General features: G+C 27.2%; 3 protein-coding genes and 1 non-coding gene across 10 annotated transcripts; 3 read left to right on the top strand and 1 right to left on the bottom strand.

Moving 5' to 3' along the window:
- The first annotated feature begins 28 nt into the window (after window positions 1–28).
- Window positions 29–2,481, top strand: LOC124428134 (protein lifeguard 3-like). Of its 3 annotated transcripts, none has more exons than XM_046971863.1 (8): window positions 29–173; window positions 1,032–1,131; window positions 1,216–1,445; window positions 1,505–1,558; window positions 1,638–1,728; window positions 1,816–1,941; window positions 2,058–2,207; window positions 2,299–2,481. In XM_046971863.1, exons 2-8 carry the CDS (start codon window positions 1,036–1,038, stop codon window positions 2,446–2,448), a joined length of 897 nt encoding a protein of 298 aa, XP_046827819.1. In that variant the 5' UTR covers window positions 29–173; window positions 1,032–1,035; the 3' UTR covers window positions 2,449–2,481. The 3 variants fall into 3 exon arrangements, with proteins under 3 accessions (XP_046827819.1, XP_046827818.1, XP_046827820.1); XM_046971862.1 differs by lacking the exon at window positions 29–173 and adding an exon at window positions 185–349; XM_046971864.1 differs by lacking the exon at window positions 29–173 and adding an exon at window positions 773–791.
- Window positions 2,482–2,629: 148 nt separating this feature from the next.
- On the top strand, window positions 2,630–5,774 carry LOC124428130 (galactokinase-like). Of its 3 annotated transcripts, none has more exons than XM_046971852.1 (7): window positions 2,630–3,095; window positions 3,727–3,913; window positions 4,002–4,144; window positions 4,286–4,583; window positions 4,661–4,982; window positions 5,056–5,134; window positions 5,213–5,774. In XM_046971852.1, the coding sequence occupies exons 1-6, from the start codon at window positions 2,934–2,936 to the stop codon at window positions 5,126–5,128; spliced, it is 1,185 nt and encodes a 394-aa protein (XP_046827808.1). In that variant the 5' UTR covers window positions 2,630–2,933; the 3' UTR covers window positions 5,129–5,134; window positions 5,213–5,774. The 3 variants fall into 3 exon arrangements, with proteins under 3 accessions (XP_046827808.1, XP_046827807.1, XP_046827806.1); XM_046971851.1 differs by having other exon boundaries at window positions 2,632–3,095; window positions 5,234–5,774; XM_046971850.1 differs by having other exon boundaries at window positions 2,641–3,095; window positions 5,056–5,150; window positions 5,234–5,774.
- Window positions 5,775–5,924: 150 nt separating this feature from the next.
- Window positions 5,925–17,504, bottom strand: LOC124428128 (sodium-independent sulfate anion transporter-like). 3 transcript variants are annotated; one of them, XM_046971846.1, is made up of 12 exons: window positions 17,480–17,504; window positions 16,850–16,956; window positions 10,630–11,099; window positions 9,567–9,796; window positions 8,913–9,114; window positions 8,462–8,682; window positions 8,034–8,379; window positions 7,609–7,911; window positions 7,290–7,435; window positions 7,038–7,208; window positions 6,802–6,955; window positions 5,925–6,442 (listed from the first exon to the last, which is right to left on the bottom strand). In XM_046971846.1, the coding sequence occupies exons 3-12, from the start codon at window positions 10,790–10,792 to the stop codon at window positions 6,402–6,404; spliced, it is 1,977 nt and encodes a 658-aa protein (XP_046827802.1). In that variant the 5' UTR covers window positions 10,793–11,099; window positions 16,850–16,956; window positions 17,480–17,504; the 3' UTR covers window positions 5,925–6,401. The 3 variants fall into 3 exon arrangements, with proteins under 3 accessions (XP_046827802.1, XP_046827800.1, XP_046827801.1); XM_046971844.1 differs by lacking the exon at window positions 17,480–17,504 and adding an exon at window positions 17,207–17,468; XM_046971845.1 differs by lacking the exon at window positions 17,480–17,504 and adding an exon at window positions 17,173–17,468.
- A 4,385-nt stretch (window positions 17,505–21,889) lies between these two features.
- On the top strand, window positions 21,890–21,971 carry Trnas-gcu. Its single transcript has one exon. It is a non-coding gene; the product is annotated as a tRNA-Ser (tRNA).
- The last annotated feature ends 406 nt before the right edge of the window (window positions 21,972–22,377 follow it).

Below are 22,377 nucleotides of genomic sequence, written 5' to 3' on the forward strand. Positions count from 1 at the left end.
ATAATTTTCATGCACATTCAACTAGTTTTTTTATAAATAATATTTGCAAGACTGACAAATATTAACTTTTAAATAGCTATAGTAAAGAATATAAACCTATATTATTTCGAGATAAATATAAAAAAAAAATTCGTATTCCCAATGCATAGAATTTCAATAGATTAAATATATCGGTAAAGTAATATTTTATTTTATATTATATAATATAATATATTATTAATCAAGTTTTACTAATTTATTAAGAAAGTAATATATACTATATATATCAGTTTGTAATTATTAAGAAACTACTTGCTAAAAAGTTGTTAATTTACAAAAAAAAGAAAACGCACATTTTTTTAATGATACCGTAAGTATATTTATATGAGATCATTTATGACAATGTCACGTGATTATTAATATAATACGCATACACATTGTTTGTTATAATAGAATTATTTTAATATTTTATTTAAAAAATTCAAAGAAAGTTAACTATCTTTGACTTCTATGCAAAAATTTAAATATAGATATATAATATTGTTCTAGGATATTTCTGTTGAAGTATTCTCTAAAAATAATAAAAAACTTATATAATTATAATAGAATTATATAACTAATAAAAAGATATAGAGAGAAAACATTCTACTTAATCTTACAAATTCTTTTTCATTGCCTTTGAATAAATTATGTTATTTTTAGATATGTATACATATGTAATATGAAAGTATCCTGATATTGGAAATATAACAGTAGTTAACAAATCTATAAAAGTGCAACTTCATTTAATATAAATCGTCATTTGTTTACTTGTCAGTTGTATATTTATTTATTTATTTATTTATTTTATTATTTATTTTTTTATTTTAAAATATCTCTTATATACTTTTGAACTCAATTTTTATGCATACCACAAAAATACGTTATAGAATATCAATAAACATTATTATAATATTGGCATTGGCGGAAAATAAATTCATTAAAGTCACAATACTTGAATAATAATTGTGAATATAAAAAATTTTTGTAATATCTAAAATTTTATACACTAGACTAATGCAATCAACTAATTCCAATGAACCACACGTTGAAAATATTGTACAAGGACCACCACAGTTACCACCTTTATATAAAGGACAAAAAATACAAAGTGTAAGCTAGTAAAAAAGAAATTATCATTATTTAAAATCCACATACATAATATAAATCAATAAACAAATTTCACATTTTTAATAGGGTCCATATATTATTACCGTAACAGATGATATGGTTGCACAAAGGGAAAGACAAAATCAAGAATTATATAGAGCGTGGTTACATGAGCAAAGAAGAAGAGAAATGGATGATGATTATATGGGAGATTTTAAAGATTCGGTAGTGAGGAGGAACTTTATTAGGAAAATTTTTTGCATATTGGGCATGCAATTTCTATTTACAACAGCAGTCGTAGCATTTTTTATGTTTGTGTAAGTTATGTATTATTTCAATATTTTAAACACATTTATTAATCCTTCTTTACTTTTAGACCTGTTGCACAAGAATTCATGTTAGTTAATTGGTTTCTTTGGCTAATAGCTTTGTACGTAGACTTCTTCATTTTATATAAATTATTTTAAATAAATTATTTTAATGTTAATTAAGTTCTTTCATATTGTTAGAATAATCTTTATGGTCACATACTGCGCTATAGCATTTTCTGATTGTGCAAGACGCCAAACACCAAATAATTACATCTGTCTTTGTTTGCTGGTAAAATTATTTATAGATTAATATCTATATTTATGTATTAATATACAATTTTCATATTTCCTTTATATGCTTTCATATTTGTTTCAGACAATGGCTATGTCATATTTGGCTGCTTTTGCTTCTGTATTTTATACTGTAGAAGTTGTTCTTATAGCGTTAGGCATGACAACAATTGTAACTATCACAATTAGTTTTATAGCCACATTTACTAAGGTATATGTAAATTATATATTCCTATTTTCATTAAAATTTTTTTTAAGTATCAAGTAAAATATTTTGAAGTAAATTTTATAAATTAATTATTTTAATAATGCATTATACGTTTACAGTTTGATCTAACCATGCGAACAGGATTGATAACAATAATTGGATTAGTTGGAATTATTGCTCTTTTTGTAATGGTGATGGTATCAATATTTATGTATATAAAAACATTGCACATAATAATGGCCATTATAGGAACACTTCTTGTATCAATGGTTAATATCAATTTCATAAAATATATTTCATTATTAATTATATAGATACATTTTATAAGTATATTAAATCACATTTCTACTATTATTTCAGTATCTATTTTTTGACGTACAAACAATCATGGGTGGACGAAGAATAGAATTAAATCCAAACGAAGTTGTTTATGCAACTACTCAAATTTATGTTGACATAATTTTACTGTATCAGTACATTCTTATGTTACTAGGTTTATTCCAAGATTGATAAATACAGAAAATTTATTACATTTTGTATTTATATATATGTGTTATTTTATTAAAAGAAATAACGAACTTCGTTATATTATAAAAATCAAATTACTTAAATATTTCAGTTTTTCCACAGCACATTATGATATATGATAAATATATAGTCTAATTAAAAATGTATATTCGTTATTTATTAAATATGTATAGTGTAAAAAATTCAATAAAAATCGAAAAAGATTTTTGAATAAACCGCTCAAAATCGAGTGGTTCTAAGTATATATCGATTATATCGATCAACATTATCAATTGCAATTACATCTTAGAGAGAGAATCGTAATTTGACTTTGCATTAGTTCAAGGTGATTTGAGAAAGTAACTCATCGTTGGCTTAGTAAAATTAACCGCGAAACACGAATATCGGTCAAAAGAAATCTATTAATAAATAAAGAAGAAATTAGTAATATACAAAAGACGAGTGTTTTGTAAAAGAAAAAGAAAAAAATGGCAACTTTTGTTCCCGATCCAGAAAACATTAAAGCAAAGGCTTTACAAGCTTTTGTCCAAGAATTTGGTGTCGAAGCAACCATTTGTGCTTGTGCACCTGGTCGCGTGAATTTAATTGGCGAACATACGGATTACAATGAAGGATTTGTATTGCCAATGGTAATTTATGAAAATTTCTAAACAATATATGCCAATATATTTCTTTTATTTCGTGAAAAACTTTTGACTGTCATTATTGGTTCGTTAGATGTTTTCATTTACTTCGATTCGTAATTCCTAGTACTATTGTGAAATCAAAGATAAGAGTTAAACTTCGAATTTTATTTATTAAACGAGTTACGTAATTGTAATAGTGTTAAGTAACATCTATTTTTTCATTAGCGACGAACTGATATACTGCTTACGTGAATACAATGTCTTATCTTGTTAAAATTTTTTTGGCGCGAGAAAAGTTCCAATTCAAAAATTGCCGCCTAGGTTTATTATAGGCGGCAGTTGTTTTGCTCAGGGAAGAACTAAATTTTTAAAATTCTGAAATCGATGTATAGAGAAGGGGAATAAAATAAATTTTAGATAGATTAGAGGAATATTAATAAATTTTTGTTATTGATATTAATTAATTAGAATTAATAAGTATACTAATCATTTGTAATATGAATAATTTATGATTTTTCGTTTATTTTGTAATTTTTGATTTTATATAACATTAATAATATATTATAAAAGGAATATACTATATTGTATCATTTAGTTTTTTTTATGTTTTAATATTATTAATACTATTTTCTAGGCATTACCTATGGTCACAATAATAGCTGGAAGACCAAATAATAAGAAAGAATGTAAGATTATTTCTCTGAATGAAAATATTGGTTCATTACGCCAAATTGAATTTGATATCAGTGTCAAAGAAAATATAAAAACAGGAGAACCTAAGTGGGCTAATTATATAAAAGGATGTATTGTATATTTTCCATGTAAGTTTACAAGCTTTATTAAAATCAGTGATATAAATAATTAATATATAGTACAAATTTTATGTGTGTTTTATAAATATATTTATAGGTGATTTGTCAGGTTTTGATGCTGTAATTGTCTCAACAGTACCCGTAGGAGCAGGTTTAAGTAGTTCTGCTGCTTTAGAAGTGGCAACATATACATTTCTCGAAGCGATGAGTGGCCATAAACTGGAAAAAGCTGAAGATAAGGTATGTTTCGTATTTGGACATTGATATATATATATATATATATATATATATATATATATAATTAATAAAGAAGAAGTTGCATAAAATAATAACATAAAATAAAACAATTTCTACATTTGAATAAAAATATAAAGTTTACAGGCCTTAACATGTCAACGAGTAGAACATGATTTTGCTGGCGTACCATGTGGTATCATGGATCAGTTCATTTCTGTGATGGGAAAGGAAGGTTGCGCACTTCTCTTAGATTGTAGAGATCTGTCAACCAAGCATATACCTATGAAACAAATAAATGATTATGTTTTCCTAATTACAAATTCAAATGCACCTCACAAGCTAAGTAGTAGTGCTTATTGCAAACGTAGAGATTGTTGTTATGAGGCTGTCAAAAAACTTAATATAAAGAGCTTAAGAGAGGCAACAATAGATAGTATTGATGGTGATTATATTAATATAGATCATTTGTAAATATTAATAACAAGGAATTTGGAATAACATTTGTTGCTTCTATTTCAGTGTTAAAATCACAAAATGTCTCTGAAGAGATGTTGAAAAGAGCTCGTCATGTAATCAATGAAATTCAAAGAACAATTAATGCTACAGTTGCTCTTGAAAAAGGTGATTTTGTACAATTTGGCCATTTAATGAATGAAAGTCATGAATCTTTACGATATGATTATGAGGTGTCTTCCAAGGAACTTGATACATTGGTAACTGCAGCTAGAGAAGTTAATGGTGTTTTAGGAAGTCGTTTAACTGGGGCAGGTTTTGGTGGTTGCACTGTTACTTTATTAGAAAAGAAAGCAGTTGATGATGTCATTCAAAATATAAAATCAAAGTTAATATCTCTCTTCATAGTTTAAATTTTTCAATTAATATAATTATTAAGTATAATATAATTTACTTATTAGGTATACAGGAACTCCAACCTTTTATATTGCAAAACCAGCTAATGGAGCAAGAGAAATGGATATAAAGTGCTAAATATGAGTAATAACTTTATTATGTAAATTATTGTTTTTATTGCTTTTTAATTTTTCTTGTACACAATAAGTATTTATATCATAGAAATTTCTTATCTGTTTACAGAGAAATGAAATTGGAAAGAAAAGATATGCAGTAACAATAAAATAAAAAACTTTATAATTCAATTTTCCTTTGGCATTAGTAAGACAAAGGTATGTAGTGATATCTAAGAATAAAAAAATTATAAGAATATTGGAATTTCATAAAAAATTATATTATTAATATCAGAAGATTTGTCTTGTAATGAATTCTGATTAGTTGATTTTAAAATATATAGTTTTGTTTTATGTTCTTGTATGTGTAAACATAATCTGTTCATGAAAAGAAAGTTTACTAATATGTTTATATAGAAATATTTTTAATATATATATAGTCTAAAGTAAATAGAATAACAAAGAAAGGATAAGAACTAAACGATTCCTTTTTTTTTTTAATTATGTACAAATTTCTTATATCTCTATTAGGTATGAGAAGTAAGTACATATTTTATTTGTAAAAATAAGATGCACATTTGAGGCATACCAAAGAATTCTTAGTATATATGAACTAATTAAAAATTGTAACATTTAATAATACGATGTTTAATAAAAGGTATTGTTACGAACGTTTTACCGATTTATGCTTAAGAATACATAGTTCTTTTTACTTTGTTCTTTTTTAATTTTTTCAGTTATGGTTACAAAGCTCGTCATAAAGCTTAAATATATATTCTAGTTAGACGTTTTTTGATGATTTTATTTATCAATTACATTTCATTTAGTTTTTATCAATAAATATGAATTCTTAATTATACGATATACATATAATCTCACTTATAGAGCAGTCAAAAAACGTTTAACTTTTTTTTTTTTTTTTACTAAAAAGGTTCATTAATTATTAATTAGTATATTAACTAATTCATTAAACGATACAATACTGTTATACCAGAGTAATGTTTATCGAACCTTTTATACATGTTCATTGAACAATCATAACTAAAAATTATATAACGAAGAAAAAAAGAATATTATTAAATATATAATATCTTCGGCGGATCATTTTTTTATGCGTAAGCAACAGTATAGAATATAAATCAGGTTATAACATTTCATTTTTAAAATCCCTGTATGCTTATACATCCGACGCAGTTGGCATTTTAATTCTAAAGTGCTGACATAATACTGTTACTTGCCAAGAGCGGAGAATAGGGCGACCTGCTTATTTATGAATCATCAAAAATATTAAAATATATTCAATACCTGCTTATAGTTGTCGTCGAAATATTTGAATATTCTGAAAGATAAAGAAAATAAATTATTAATTTAGATCAAATTATATAAATAATAATATAATAAATTATATATAATAATAATAAACATACATTAACACATTGTTGAGACCAAAAATTAATGCATTTCATATTGATTATGTTCATAATTGAATTAAAATCGTTATTAAAATATTATAAAATCAGAAAAATTTTAAATATATATATATATAAAGATTAATAAAAAATAAAGTAGATACAATAAAAAATAATAATGACGGCTCCTATACAATTTTGTAGATTAATAATTACATAAGTCTTGTACGCATGTATAAATATACACGTAAACGGTCAACAATGTTTAATATGATCGATAAAGATTTACCTTTAAGGCAGTCGTTTAATTCGAGTTCGCTGGAGCTACACTTCAGACTTGATGGTTTTACTCCTCTGAAAATTTCAACAATACTAGGCTTTAAATTATGAAAGATTAAAGGCTGACCACGTTTTGAGAAATCTTCTATTAAATTCTTCACACCCTGAAAATAAAAAAATGATGAAGGTAAAAATTAAAGAAAAAAAATACATTTGATTTGTCTTAAAGATCTTCGAAGGTTTTACCTTAGCTGCAGTAAAATCGACAGCTTGTATGTGAGTGGAATCAATAACAACAGGTACAGTAACACCCTGTTTTGATCCCTGTTTACTAATTACAGCTCGAACATATTCAACACTTGGAAAGACAAGACTTCTATCTGGAGTTATGACAAGATATTCACAGCCGCTTATACTCTAGAAAAATACATGAAAAATATACAATTTAACGTTTTTAAATATTATTTATAAAATATGAAGAAAAATAGTAGCACTCACTGTAGCTTTTTGGACTCGCAAAGATGGCCTGGCCGATGCATAAAGCAAAAATAGAAGATTAACGCCGATGCCGATCACTATACCTAATTCTAATCTCACGAAAAGACAGCATAAAAATGTTACAATCGCAGGTACCAGATCGATCTCTAGAAGAAATCATAGAATTCGTTGATAACAAAATCTAGTGATAATTTGTTAATTTATATCAAATATAAACAATGATAAAATTTGTTAATGTATCTTGTGATCACATACATATATACTCATCTATTACAAGATACATTAACAAATGTTAAGATTTCACAAGAGGCATACGTACTTTTAGTCCTCCACATTGGCTTGATAACATGGAATTCAACCATAAAGACTACAGCTGCTATAATAACTGCCGCAAGTGCTGCTTTAGGAATATATTGAAGATATGGAGTAAGGAATAGTAATGATATTAAGACAAGAAGACCCGTATATATTCCACCTAAAGTAGTCTTGACACCAGAGGAATGATTAACAGCACCTCGACTGAGTCCACCACTGACTGGCATTGATGATACGAAAGAGGAAATCACGTTGCATACACCTAATGCTAACATTTCTTGAGTAGCGTCTATAGGATTACCATCGTCTAAAGGAAAAGGTGGACATGATGTAAAATAAAATATTAAAATTATAGTTATTATAAAATTATAATGATAACTTATATTTTACATTACATTTTATATAATGTTAAAAATAATAATTTCTTACTGAATACTTTGGCGATGGAAATAGTTTCCAGAAGACTCAGCAAAGGTACGACTAGACATCCGGAACCTAATTCGCTGACCATGTCACTGAAGTGATAGGTTTGATTACCAACACTCGATTCGAAAGATGGCAAATGGAAATTCGGTAGACCTGCCTTTACTTCTCCTGTTAACATGACTGGTGATGAACCAAGATAAAGTTCCAATAGCCAACACATGACAGCACAAACGACAACGATTAAGATGTTTCTGGCAGTTGAGATCAACCAAATCAATTTTCTTAACGTCAATTGAATTTTCGTCGGCATCTTAACATTCCGTGTCATTATCGGCAGATCTTTGGCTTTCTATAGATAGAAATATGATTATGTTACATGCTAGGTAAGCGAAGGATAGATCAATTTAATTATATAAATTAATCATTCTAACCCTGAGAAGTAACAAAACAATTATGCAAACAATTCCTAACGTAGCGTCCCATGGCCTGGTATCACCGATCTTTTCAAAAATCATTTGCCAGACTTCTAAGAATTTTCCACCAGATATATTGATCCCTAAAATATCTTTCATTTGACTGGTAGCGATGATGATCGCTGCGGCTGAAGTGAAACCAACCGAAACTGGTCCCGAAATAAAATCGAGCAAGAAACCTATTAAATAGAAATAAGAAATATTTTAATCTTATTTTGTTGCGGAAAATTGTCCTCTTTTATCTTATACGATCAAAGCGATTAAATGAAAAGATCTATAGAGTTAGTTAATCTATACTAAGTAACAACCAGCGAGGAAGGATATGAAGTTAGTGTTCATAATACGCGATGTGTTTATTGTTGTCGGTGTGATCACTATCACGGATCTTTAATAGTCTCTATGAAATTACCTAATTGCAATATGCCCATTAACAAGGATATGCAGCCGGAGATGAAGGTCAATAAAACGCTAAAGTCAGGTCCTAAGTGAGCTTTTTGAAGGGTTTCTCTTGTTAGGATTGCAGCTATTGCTGTTGGTCCTACAGGAACATCCTTGCAGGAGCCTAAGATAGTATATACGAAGCATGCCATGAAGGATGAATAGAGACCATACTGAAACATATAAAAATATTCTTCAATCTTTGCTTTTTATTTATTTAAACAAATTATACATTTAACGATATATAATCGTAGAGGTTTTGTTATTTAAACGAGCAAATATAAAAATTTATCAAAAATTTTTTCTAATGAGCACAAATTTAATATCATTTTAAAAAATTCTTATTGTGGGTGTATACTAATTAATAATAATAATAATAATAATAATAATAATAATAATAATAATATAATAATAATATATACATATATATACATATATATATGGGTTATCTTAAAATATTTTTCAGTATTTAAGTGTTATTTCATTATTATTTCTTTTTGAATATCACGCGTTTGGATTTTTTGCTATTTAAAAAGAAGAACATTTTAGATTGGACTTAATTAGATTGGAATTAATTTAGATTGGAATTAATTGACTTATTTAAATTATCAATTTACGCACTTACTTGCAGAGGTAGACCAGCGACATTGGCATAAGCTATGGCTTGTGGTATGACTGTTAAACCAACAGTGACTCCTGCTACCAAGTCACTTGCTATATATTCCTTACGATATTTTGGTAACCATGCTAGGATAGGTATTCTTTTGTAAAGCAACTTTTTTCTACACGTCCTTTTTATTCTCCGACAAAGCCAATTCCTCATCGATGATAGTAGAAAATTATTGTTATGGTTTCCTAAAATTATAAATACACAAAATTCTCTTTATGTAATTTCTCTTTATTTATTTATTTATTTATTTATTTATCTTTTAAAATATTTCTTCTTATTTATGCTTCGGTTTTTTTATGTTTTTTCTTTCTTTTCCCTTTTTTTCTTTTTCTTTTTTAATTTAGAATTTATATATATATATTTCATTCCTCGTAATCATGGTAAATAATTTCTCTCATGAGTTTAAAGAGGAAGTATATAAAATGATTTCGCCGAATGATGTCATTGATCACGAGCGTGCGTGATCCTGTCATGTGACTCCCTTATCAGGTATATCTTCGCGCGAATTTTTTTTTTTTTAATTTCTTCTCAATGAAGTAAAAAAAAGCTAAAGAAAAAGATATGTATATATATATATATATATATATATATATATATATATATGTATATATATATATATAACAAATAGAACGTGAAGAATTAATTTTATTTGGCATTCTCAAATGACATATTTGCTTTAAAAATGATAAAAAAGAAAAAATAAGATGATTTCGATGAAATTGAATATTTATGGTAATCGATAAGAATTCTCCTTTCGTATTCGACTTTAATGAAAAATCCTGATGTCTTTTCTGTTACGAAAGGTCAGCCAATTATACCGCAACATTTCTTCGACAATTTTCTAGTTTCTTTCGGGCTACGTGCCAGTATCGTTACGTTTAAATATGGAAAGCGATGCTATGCGCGCATTGTGTGTCCTTTAATTTAATCGTATTCGTGTCTGGAGTTTCTAACGATGAAACTCATTTAATTCGATTTCATGATATTTAAGGAAAGGAAGAAAAAGAAGAAGACTCACCGTCATCCTTGCTCTCTTTATCGTCTTTGCTAGGAAGATGGACGATGGCCAGTCTAGTTTCAAGGTTATTACTTAGATCAGGATCGTTGTTGTTGAAACCGGTCAGCCTGACTTCTTTGTAACTTTCGAGATCGTACTCTTCTTTGACTGTGTATTTAGCCATTTTATCCTATTGAGTTTTTTTCTTTTCTTTTCGTTCCTTTTTTCTATTAGTAGAGCAGAAGGAAAAGAAATGTAGTAAGGAAGAAAGAAAGAAAGGAAGGAAGGAAAGAAAGAAGGAAGGAAGGAAAGGGGAGGAAGAAGAGGATAGGGCGGTTAGGATTTGTTAGAAATTTCTTCAGAATAATGCCGTAGTTATCTTGTCCTTCCTTCTTTTGATTTCGTAGAATAAGGATTGTGGTCCAAGGTCACGGACGATCGAAGCTTACTCAGGTAGACTCCATCCTTCGACTCGATCATAAGTAATGATACTGAAAAACAATCATTATAATAATTTTATCTTAAGTTTAGATCATTGTCATTAACTTGCGCATAATCGTTTCTATTAATAAAACTTTATAGACGACGAATCGATTAAAATGATGAAATCACAATGAATATTTTTATTTTAGACATTAAATTATTCATCCATTTCCTATTTATTATATTTGTATATAATTATAAGAATGGACAAATTTATTTTTTTTCATGGATTTTATACGTTAAGTTTTTTTTTTTTTTTTTCATTTTATCACATCAATCTATATTTGTTGAGATATTTTCTAAATAAATTTGTACAGATAGTTAAATAAATATTATTTTCTTTTTTTGAATACATACACATACTCATAAATAGATGCTTATTACTTTTTTTACATAAAATTAATATAAAATTAATAAAAAATAAAATTAATATTAATATTTAATAATAATAATAATAATTATTAATTATTAATTTAAAGAAAAATTGAATAAAAATAGATAAAGAAAGAAAGAAAGATCATCAAAGAAATAATTTAGTTAGAAAATAGATAATAGATAATAGATTTTGACTTTTATCACATTGGTTCCTCTAACTCTTTTGTTTATAAGTCGATACACGTAACCGGATAATCATTAGCTGTCGATACATTGTACGCGTGAACTTCACCTACATTCTATTGCAAAGTGGTTACTATAAAGCAATTATCTACTCATTCTTGTGCCATATGTATTACAACTGTTAGTAATTACATAAGACCGTGGTTAATTGCGTTACGCTCGAGTCATCGGTACTTGAGAAGTTGGTGGTGGTGGTGGCGGGGATTGGCGGGAGAGGACTGGGGATGAAAAATATTCATAAAACAAACCTATCAATTATCGAGCGAATACGTCTTAGCTTTCTTTAACATTCAAACATGTAAAACTTGACGTTCGTTAAATATTTCAAATAACTCGATGATAAGGTTTATTTTTTTTTCTTTATCTTCTTTTTTTTTCATGTTAAAGAAACTAATTTTAGGTCTCTTATTAATCGACCGATTGACAAAGATAAAAAATCGCCTATTTTAAAATCAACGGCCTTTTCTTTTTTTTTTTTTTTTCTTTACATATTTCATTTCTTTTTCTTCTTTCTTTCATTTACCATGCTGATTGCATTTTTTAATTTATTTCTTTTATTTGTTCATCTACGTCACTTAGTCGTCATAATTACATTTAAAAAGAATTTTATTATTCGAGGTATATTTACAAATCGTAAATAGAGATTCGATAGAGCCAATTTTAATTCCCTCAAATTGTCTGTTGTTCTATGATTCTACGTAAAATAATAATAATATAAAAGAAAATGAATAAGAAAATGCACATCTTTTTTTATTGTTTCTCTCTCTCTCTCTTTTCTCTTTTTTATTCTTATTTTTATCAGGAAGTTCGAAGAACTAGCCATCGTTTTTTCCAAGTTGATAACTAGATACATATTTATACAATATGTATCTTTTCATTTTTTTCTCTTCTTTTTCTTTTTTTTTCTTTAAAGAAGTAAAAAAGATGTTGTGAACTTGAACGCAAATGAAGTTCTTGGACATACATTAGCAACAAATGGCCGCTCATGGTTGTATAGTAATTCGATAAATACCGTTAACTGCGTGATCAAGTGATTAGGATGATGAATCGATCGTTCGATCGATTGTCGCTTTATCTATGCGGCATTTAAAATACAATTTATGTTTGTACGTATATACGCATATGTATGTTGACACATGTATATCTATAAATGTTTCACACACTTTGTCCGTTTCCTTTGTTTTTTTTTCTAAATATTTGTCCTTTTTCCTTTCAATTAAATACGAAATCACGTTTTTCTATGCATTGGCAGTGCCACGACATACTACCTCTCGATTTCCTTTCACATTTTGTTACGATCCTTATAATATGCGTGTAAGGAGTGAGGGAATACAACACGACGGTCTCTTAATTATGCGCTTGACGTCAAAGATCATTTTCATAGATTAATCGTAATTTATATGTATAAATAATTATTAACTCTTAATAAAGATTTCTTTCTGTTCTATTTTCTTTTTTTTACATTTTGTATTTTTTTTTTTTTATTTAAAATTATTAACCTCATTAATGTTTCTTAACTTACATATGCACACGGATATAGACAAATAATTAAGGTGATTGATTCATATAACTTTTTTTTAATTTATAATATTTAAACCTTATTATATGAAATTGTGTTGTCCGATGATATATATATATATATATATATATATACATAAAAGGATTAGAATATAAATTACGAACAATTAAAAATATAGTTTTTAGATTTATACTGAAAGTAAATATATAAATTATATAAAAAGAGAAATAATTCAAGCGTGTACGTACGATATTATTGTTGACGTTATTATATAATGGATTGACACTTTTATCCATTCTCTCTTTCTCTCTCTGTTTTGACTACGAATTACGATCACGATCGTAAAAATGACGCCTCATTATACGCAAATCGTTCGAATAAGATTGATCTTTGGAAGAATATATACATACATCTATCTTACATCGTTCAAACGTATCTTTGATGTCATTTTGAAATAATATAATAGATTGCGATCGTTATATAAAATTATATCCGGTTATTTTGAAAAACGAAGGTAATGATAATATTAAAATAAAAATGTATAGAAAATGTAATAAAAAAAAAGAAAAGAAGAAAAAAGAGAAAATAAGGAAGAGAAAAAATAGGAAAGATAAAGAAACAATGAGAAAGAAACACGAAAGAGAAATAAAGAAAGAAATTAAATAAAAAAAAGAAAAAAAAAAAAAAGAAAAATGAACTATTCGTTCATAGTGCGAAAGAGAAAGCGTATATCTTGAAATACCACGTGTAACGTGTCTAGTACGATTCTTGTTTTATGTGTACATATTGACATAAGAACGAAGTGAAAAGTAGTCAATTATTATAACGATTTAATTATTTAAAACATAAATTTTTCTTTAAAACAGATAAATAGAAAAATAAAAAGAAGCAGTAAAAAGAAGAATCCCACGTAAGAATTCTATCCTTTCCTTTCTTAGAATCCATTCACAAGGTTTTACAAGGAGGGAGACCTTGGGAAAGGTGATAATCAATCGGATGATATACACTCGTAAAATTCTTCTCTTATGTTCTTTTGCAATAATAAATAAAAAAATAAATATGCGTATACGTTTAGGTTTTCGTCTTTATCAATGACTATTTTCAATATTTATACATTATATATTTAGTTAGTGAAATATATCGTATTAGTCAAGATTTCTTATTAATAAAATGAAGTATCATATTTCTTGATAGATGAATAAATTTTGTCAAGCAAATCGCTTCTTTCCTTTTTCGATTTCTTTCCTATTCTTTTACTGCTCTATATTTCATTTTCTTTTACTTTTTTTCCTTCCTCTTTGCTTCTTTTTTCTTCTTTTTCAAATAAAAATAGATAGATTCCAAGTTTCTGGGATTATTATGTAATATACGAGTGAGTTATTATCAGATAATCGAATTTATAAAATGTAAATTTTGTCATCCTCACAGTTTTCTTTTTTTATTTCCTTTTTAAGAGCCATTTTAAATTCCGATGCACGATGTAGTACATTTAAATCATTTTATGAGCTTTCTTTTTCGCATTAATGTGTCACTCGTTACATTGACATCATCGGTTTAACATTGTTTGAACATTAATGATTCTCTTTTAATAAAAGATACTATAAAACCAAAAACAAAGAAAAAGTAAAATGTCTTGAGACACTTTAAAATGAAATGTTAATATAATCTCGATCGATTAAGTCTATGAGTCATGTAAGGTGACGGTAACGTTTATCGATAATTTTATTAATTAGTTATTATTTTCTTTGATGGACGATTTTTTTTTTATTACATTTTTGCTATTATAATATATTTCATATACACGTAAATTAATTTTTTAATATTCCAATGGATAATAATTACAATAAAATACCATTTTATGTCGTTATTTGTGAGAAAATTTGAATGAGTAACAAATTTTTAAATGATATTAAAAATCAAATTACTCTTTTTATCAAATCATTTACTTTTTTTCGAAACTCTTTAAGGCTTATAATTAAACTTGTTATTTTAAATTTTGGAATCTAGTGTTTGCAATCAAGTCTTGCAAAATTTAGCAATCTGAGAGGAAAAAAAGCTTTTTTTTTTGAAAAGTTTTGAGAAAAAATAATTGATTCATAATAATGTCACATAGAGAAATTTTTTTTTTTACATTAATTTATATCGAAATATCGTATAATTAAAAAGATATAAAATATGATTTTAAGTAAGAGAAAAAGAAAAGAAAAAAAAAGATAAAAAAATCACTGAATTGAATCCTCTTTTTATCTATTTTTCTTTAGGCTAATGTAATTTTCAATGGAAACATTTTTAGTTGCACTTCGAAGTATTCTAAACGTTCGTTGATGCATTCCTTTCGAAGTGAGGAACGTAAGAATTTTTGCTCGTGAAATTGAACGATCGCATCGGGGGAATTTCTTCGCAAAGCAATGCTTTCGTGTTCTGTTCGTTTAGTCATAGCACGTATATATGTAAGTGTATGCGAAAGTTTATTAGAAGGCCTATAATTCTACATAAAGCCGGATAATGCTTTCCCCGTACGAGTTTAATGTCTAAAACGGAATAAACTCGCGCATTCTTTTTTTTTATTTTTTTATATATATTTTTTATCTGCTTAAATTAATCGTTCATAATCAAATGGTATTTAAATAATGTTTACCTTACGATAATATTTATTAGCATAATTATTAAAGGTTAAATTGGAAAAAAATCCAAACGAGCATTTTAAGATTTTTTATCAAAAACGTCGAATTGTTGCGTCGAATTGTCAATAATAATAAAAAAAAAAAAATAAAATAAAATAAAAGAAAAAAAAAAACAATAAATCATTTCTCGTGTAAGATGAATATCAAAGAAAAGAAAAAAAAAAAAAAATAATAGAAATGTTCAAGGATCGAATTTGAAATCTCGATATCGTATCAGTCATGTTATAAAAGCTCGTATTTAATCACTTCTTTTTTCTTTTTTTTTTTTTTTTATTCCTAAGGGTCAAGAATGAAATGAAATTTCATTGTAATGAAGAAATACATAAGTCCACGTTGGCGATAATAAAAAATTATATTAACAATACAAGAACAAAGAACGCGATAACGCACGTTTACTGGATTATTAAAGCGAACCTTTGAATTTTATTTTCTTTATTTTATTTTATTTTTTTTTTGTATCAAAATCTATAACACACACACGCACACGCACACACATTACACGTGGTGGTTAATCGTTTAATACAACATTCGAAATAATTTGATTTAAAACTTAATAGGTGCCACGTGTTAGACGTACTATCCGTACAACGTACTCTATCGGATAAAAACCATACACAAATAAACGTACACGAACTTAAAGGTATGCACATATACACATACACATTTTCTCTTCGTTTGCAAAAAAAGTTTTTGTGATCGAGTTTAACGTAATCATAATATCTTGAATCGTATTTACATATGTATATATGTTTGCTAATCAGTTTGTTTATTATTATTATTTCAAAGCAGAATAAACACATTTAACATCGTAAAATTCAAAGTAACAGAAACAAAAAAGAAAAAGAAAAAGAAGAAGAAGAAGGAGAAGTGGAAGAAAAAAGAAATAAAAAAGATTCGTAAACGATGCGAATGTACGCATAATTTCTTGATAGCTTACCGTTATAGTCTCTCTCGCTTACTCACGTTGACATCATTTCCATTCGATAGCGGACACATCGATACATCATCACACGATTCCCGAACGTCCGAGATATCTTTTTCTTCCTTCGGAAGGTGTAAATAAATAAATGAATAAATAAATAAATTAATAAAAAATAAAAAAAAAAAGAAAAAAAATAAAAAAAATAAACAAAGAAGAAAGAAAAGAAAAAGAAAGAGAAAGAGAAAGAAAATAAATAATAGTTGTATATAAGATAGAACGTAATTTAATAAAAATACGCAGCAAAAGATAGAAAATGACAACGCGAGATATGAATTTACCTTTTTGTTTTATCTTTTTTTCTTTATTTCTTACCGAGTTAAGTAGACACGCGAAAAAGAGAGAAAGAGAGAGAGAGAGAGAGAGAGAGAGAGGGAGAGAGAAGGAGAGAAAGAGAGAGAGAGAGCTAAACAGACAGGCAGATGAGAGGAAGAAAGAGGAAAAGAACTCGACGGTGAATGTTCACTGTTGTGATCCAACACGAAACGTCAGGAGTCCGCGCACTTCTCGTAAGGAGCAAGTTAGTTGCTCCGTGAAGCACGCACGAATGACTCTCTTCCTTTCGTGTGGGAGTCAAAGCTGGCTCACCAGCGCAGCTGAGGAGACGATAGCCATTTGGTTGGTCCGTATAATGTTTTCGTGTCCCCTACCAAGAACTCTCCTTTCGTTGTATACTAGTATTATACATATGTACAGTTAGGTATATTAATGATATTTACTTTAAAATATAATATCCCCTTTTAATTTTTATCAAACTTTTAATTTATTCAATTAACACTTTATTTTTTGTCATTGTGAAAGTGCACAATGTTTATATGGTTATGCTGAAGATCAATTAATAATAAACAAAGAGTTATTGTGTGTTTGCGATCATCTATTTATGATATTCAGGATTAATTACAACGAAAGGAAATTTTATTATATTTTATTAGTTTCACGGATAAATTAAATAGAATCAAGAAAAATATCATTGTGTAATTGTATGTTTATATACATTGAGGATAAATTACAAGTAAATTGGGAAATATTATATTATGTAAGTTTCAGGATAAATTAGAAATGACTAGGGGGAAAATAACATTGTTTTACAATAAGTGCAATGTTTATATATATATTTTAAGGATAAATTAGAAATAACTGTGTGAAAAATTATTGTGCAATAGAGAGAGAGAGAGAGAGAGAGAGAGAGAGAGAGAGAGAGAGAGAGAGAGAGAGAGAGAGAGAGAGAGAGAAAGAGAGAAAGGAACAGAGAGAGATTGAGGTAAAAAGCGCAATACTTATATATATATATATGTATGTCGAAGTTTTAACTAAGTCAGAAGTAATAGAAATTTTTTATTATATCAATGTAATATTTAGGACAATTAATATATTAATATAATATAGAAATATAATTTAATTAATATATTATAATATATTAAGGAAAATTAATTAAATTAACATTTGACTGTAATTTTACAAACAGTAGAGTCTAAATATATAATATAATGAATTTGACAAAAAACAGATTTTTCCGACCTTTTAATTTTCATTAGATATTAACTGATAAGATAATGATATGCATATTACATATTCATATACATTGCACTTACACAATTTTATTCTATTCTTACATTTACTTTTAGTTTTATATTTTAAAATTAAAAAAAGAAAAAAGTAGAAAGGAATATCCTTATAAGGGACCATTAATATACGTCACTGTACATACATATATATATACCTCCTTGTATTTTGCACTCCCACTGCTATCCTTATAACTGGTAGTATCTCGACTATTCCAGTCACGTGTCCAGAGTTAGACAGCATTTCTCGCAAAGTTATTGGCTACGACGTTCGCGCGGTTTTTCTTTTCGCGTATCGAATATATTTGAAAAATGATCGCAATAGGTATATATATATATTTTTTTTTTAATTTCTCCTCTCTCCTCTTCTGTCCATTTTTTTCCTACAGGTTAATTTTTTGCTCATCGTTGTTAGAAAACGGCGTTAAGTTACGTCTATTTAAAAAAACGTTTATTTACGTCTGTTATTCTCTATCATAAATCAATTAACGTGCGATTAATCTTTATCTGCGATTTTTTGTATTCTTTTTTCTTTTTCGTTTTCCTTTTTTTTTTCTTTTTCTTTTTATTGTCATCGAAATTTTTTATATCTTTTCTTTTTATGTTTTCGTTCTACTTCGCATTAAAAATGTTTGAAACATGACCTAGTTAAAATGAATTCGAAATATCTTTCTGAGTGACGTGCACGTGATTACTATGATCGTAATATATTCTTGCATTTTCTATTCAAACGTTTCTATTTATCTACTGCTTTTTTCTTTTTAGGTATGATTGTATTAATGAGACGATGTAGATCGATATAGTATGTTTATCAGCTCGATTGCGCATTTAAAAGGATAATTTTAGTGGAAAAAGAGGAGAACAAGTTGAAGAATTATACATAGATATAAGAAAAAAAAAGAAAAGTAAAAAAAAGAAAAGAAAAAAAAAGATAAGAAAAAAAAAAGAAAAAAAAAAGAAATAAGACAAATACACATTCGAGTTGCACGTGTTAAGATGATGAAATAATATGTCGCAGCTTGAATGCTAAGTGTATAACAAAATAAATCAAGATTGATATCATTTTTCATTTTTTTCTCGTAAAACATTGGAATCAACGTTTGGACGAATGTATTTATTATATATATTTTTCATTTTTTTTTCCTCTTCTATTCATTATTATATTTCATTTGTCACATTAGCAAGAATATTATTAATAAAAATGAAAAAGAACAAAGATTTGAACGAATATAACATGATTATTAATGGTCAGGAATAAAAAAGGAAAATATATTGTTACAAGTTATTCGTATATTTGAGTTGTTCAAATGAAATATATACGACTTTTGAATTTTTTGATTAGGTAACTTCTTTACTTTCTTTTTATCTTTTTTTTATCTTTTTTTTTTTTCTTTTTTTACCAACATACTTAACGTCAATCGATCTGTAATAAAGTTAATAAGTAATAGTTCTTCGGAGGATTATATACCAAACTTTCAAGCAATTCAAAGCGGATTAGATCGTATTAGGAAAGAACGAAATGCTGCGCAGTTCTTGGTTAACCATACGGAGTATATAGTGTTCTTTTTAAAACCAGTTCCCCTCCACCCCAAAAAAAGAAGAACGGTTCCCCACCATTAACACACATAGACACCTGTTTAGAATATCGCTGCTAAGAAATTCGCTATCTTCTATGCGGGCATTTAACTCACTTGTTTCTAAACGCAATAATGTACTCTATTTTTATATACATGTACTGTATATAAATATATATATATATATATTTATATATTTATATTTATATATTTATATATTTATATATTTTATATATATATATTTATATTTATTTATATTTATTTATTTATTTTTTTATTTACTTATTATATATATAAAATATATATATATACACATATACATATATACGTGTATGTATCATAAACGATTAGATATATAGAAATAAGGAAAAGTATTATGTCGGCAATAGGCAGACTGTTGATTCTATTATATTTTTAACGACGTTAAAAATACAATAGAATTAAGGGGAAATATATATATATATATATATATATATATATATGTTTAAAATAAAAGAGATTACATTTCTGGAAAATACAAAAAAAAGGAAAAAAAGCTAGAGATAAAAATGATTTAGGACGTTTCTTGTCGATAACAGAACGCTGTAAACATTTTAAATTAATCTCGAGCAAAGAAACAATTTATTCATCGATAATTAGAATATCCTTGATACAAGTATTGAATAATATTTACCAACATAATATTATGAAATAATATAAAGAACATGCTTTCGAACGATACTTTGTTATTTCCATACGTTCGTTCGACAGAGAAGAGAGATAGAAGCAAAAGGAACTTCTTTTTTCTTTTTTTTCCCTCCTTTTTTTCTGGCGTAACTCCAATTGTTATCTTACGTTAACTTCCGGTTTTTGTTACATCATACGACCGATCGCTTACGAGTAGCACATTACGAATGGAATTCGCGCAAATTGCGATCGTTACACGCCGATGATCGTTCGTAAAAGAGATCCATTTTTTGTTTTCATTTCGGCGACGATACAATAGCCGAGGCAAATTTTTGTTGAAAAAAATATTGCCGATTTCGCATTTACGGTAAAATCATTAATGATTTCCTTGAATTCCTATCGATAGGGATCGAATTAGCATGAAATTAACGATCTTCATGCTACTACGTAAGAGTATTCACGATAATAGGAGCTGTTTTTTCTTCCATTTCTATTTCTTTTATTCTTTATTTTTTTTTTTTGGTTTACAATTGAAGAAAAACTCATTTATTACTGACATAATGTGATCACGATAAACAATGATGAGACTTTTATGGCGATTAAGAATAAAGTACGATTGCATCGTCGTCATTTAACGATATATCCTTATAAAAAAAAAAAGGAAAAATAGTCATGTCTATAACTAATTTGGATTTTACCGGCAAAACTAACAGGAAAAATTAGACGATAAGTGCCATTCGTTGGAAAGTACCGTAAAATTATCCGTTTAGAATTCTTTAGTCATTATATGCATTTTCTTTTAACTGTTCATACTTTCCCTCGTAATTATACTTGAGCCAGAATAAAAAAAGAAAAAGAATCCTTTTTTGAATTAATATTACGTCATACAATAACAAATGAGATATCGTTAGAATACAATTATGTCGTTGAATTAAAAATTGAATTTCGTAGGATTATTCTAATAATACGATGGATGAATGATCCATCGTATTGAGATATTATCATTATCGTTATTGTTATTATTATTATTAATATTTTTTTTTCTCTTTTTTTTTTTTAGATCGAAACTCCGGAAATTAATACATAATATAAAGTTTCGAAGAAGAGAAAAAGTAAAGAAGAAAAGAAAAAAAAATTATTTCATTAAAAATTAATAATTGAAGAGGTTACTTGAAGACGAGTATTCATAAAACAGCGACGAGGTGGCCGAGTGGTTAAGGCGTTGGACTGCTAATCCAATGTGCTCTGCACGCGTGGGTTCGAATCCCATCCTCGTCGATCCGCTTTTTGTTCCTAGGTGTTTTCGCTCAAAATATGTTTAAATTGATATATAGTCTTCCCGCCGGAATTCCATAAAAGTTCGCGGTTATATAAAATTTCCGAAAGAGAGAGACAGAATATATTAACGTAAGGAAGTTTTCATCGATAATCATTATCAACATATGGTAAATCCGTTTCTATCGATAAGGTAGGAAACTCGTGTGCGGTTTATATCTGCGGTTACGCGTGGATAAAGTAGAAATCGTTTTTACGCATGATCGATCGTCTCTTTCTCTTTTATCGACACAGTTTACCGATTAAAAAAAAGCAAGTGTGCACACGTGATATGATTTTTAAAGATTCGAAGATATATATCGTTGTAATAAAGTAATTCTATGGTAAAAATTTATTTCTTTTTTGTGCA

The sequence above is a fragment of the Vespa crabro genome, chromosome 11 (genome assembly GCF_910589235.1).
Source record: "Vespa crabro chromosome 11, iyVesCrab1.2, whole genome shotgun sequence".
Taxonomy (NCBI): domain Eukaryota; kingdom Metazoa; phylum Arthropoda; class Insecta; order Hymenoptera; family Vespidae; genus Vespa; species Vespa crabro.

Coding starts and splice junctions, on each gene's coding strand:
- LOC124428130 (XM_046971852.1), top strand. CDS start 2,934: ATGGCAACTTTTGTTCCCGATCCAGAAAACATTAAAGCAAAGGCTTTA. Junction 3,914..4,001: donor ATGTATTGTATATTTTCCAT/GTAAGTTTACAA, acceptor ATATATTTATAG/GTGATTTGTCAGGTTTTGAT. Junction 4,584..4,660: donor AACAATAGATAGTATTGATG/GTGATTATATTA, acceptor CTTCTATTTCAG/TGTTAAAATCACAAAATGTC.
- LOC124428134 (XM_046971862.1), top strand. Junction 1,132..1,215: donor AAGGACAAAAAATACAAAGT/GTAAGCTAGTAA, acceptor CATTTTTAATAG/GGTCCATATATTATTACCGT. Junction 1,446..1,504: donor GTAGCATTTTTTATGTTTGT/GTAAGTTATGTA, acceptor CTTTACTTTTAG/ACCTGTTGCACAAGAATTCA.
- LOC124428128 (XM_046971846.1), bottom strand. CDS start 10,792: ATGGCTAAATACACAGTCAAAGAAGAGTACGATCTCGAAAGTTACAAA. Junction 7,912..8,033: donor TTCCATCGCCAAAGTATTCA/GTAAGAAATTAT, acceptor CTTTTCCTTTAG/ACGATGGTAATCCTATAGAC. Junction 6,443..6,801: donor ATTAAACGACTGCCTTAAAG/GTAAATCTTTAT, acceptor TTTATCTTTCAG/AATATTCAAATATTTCGACG.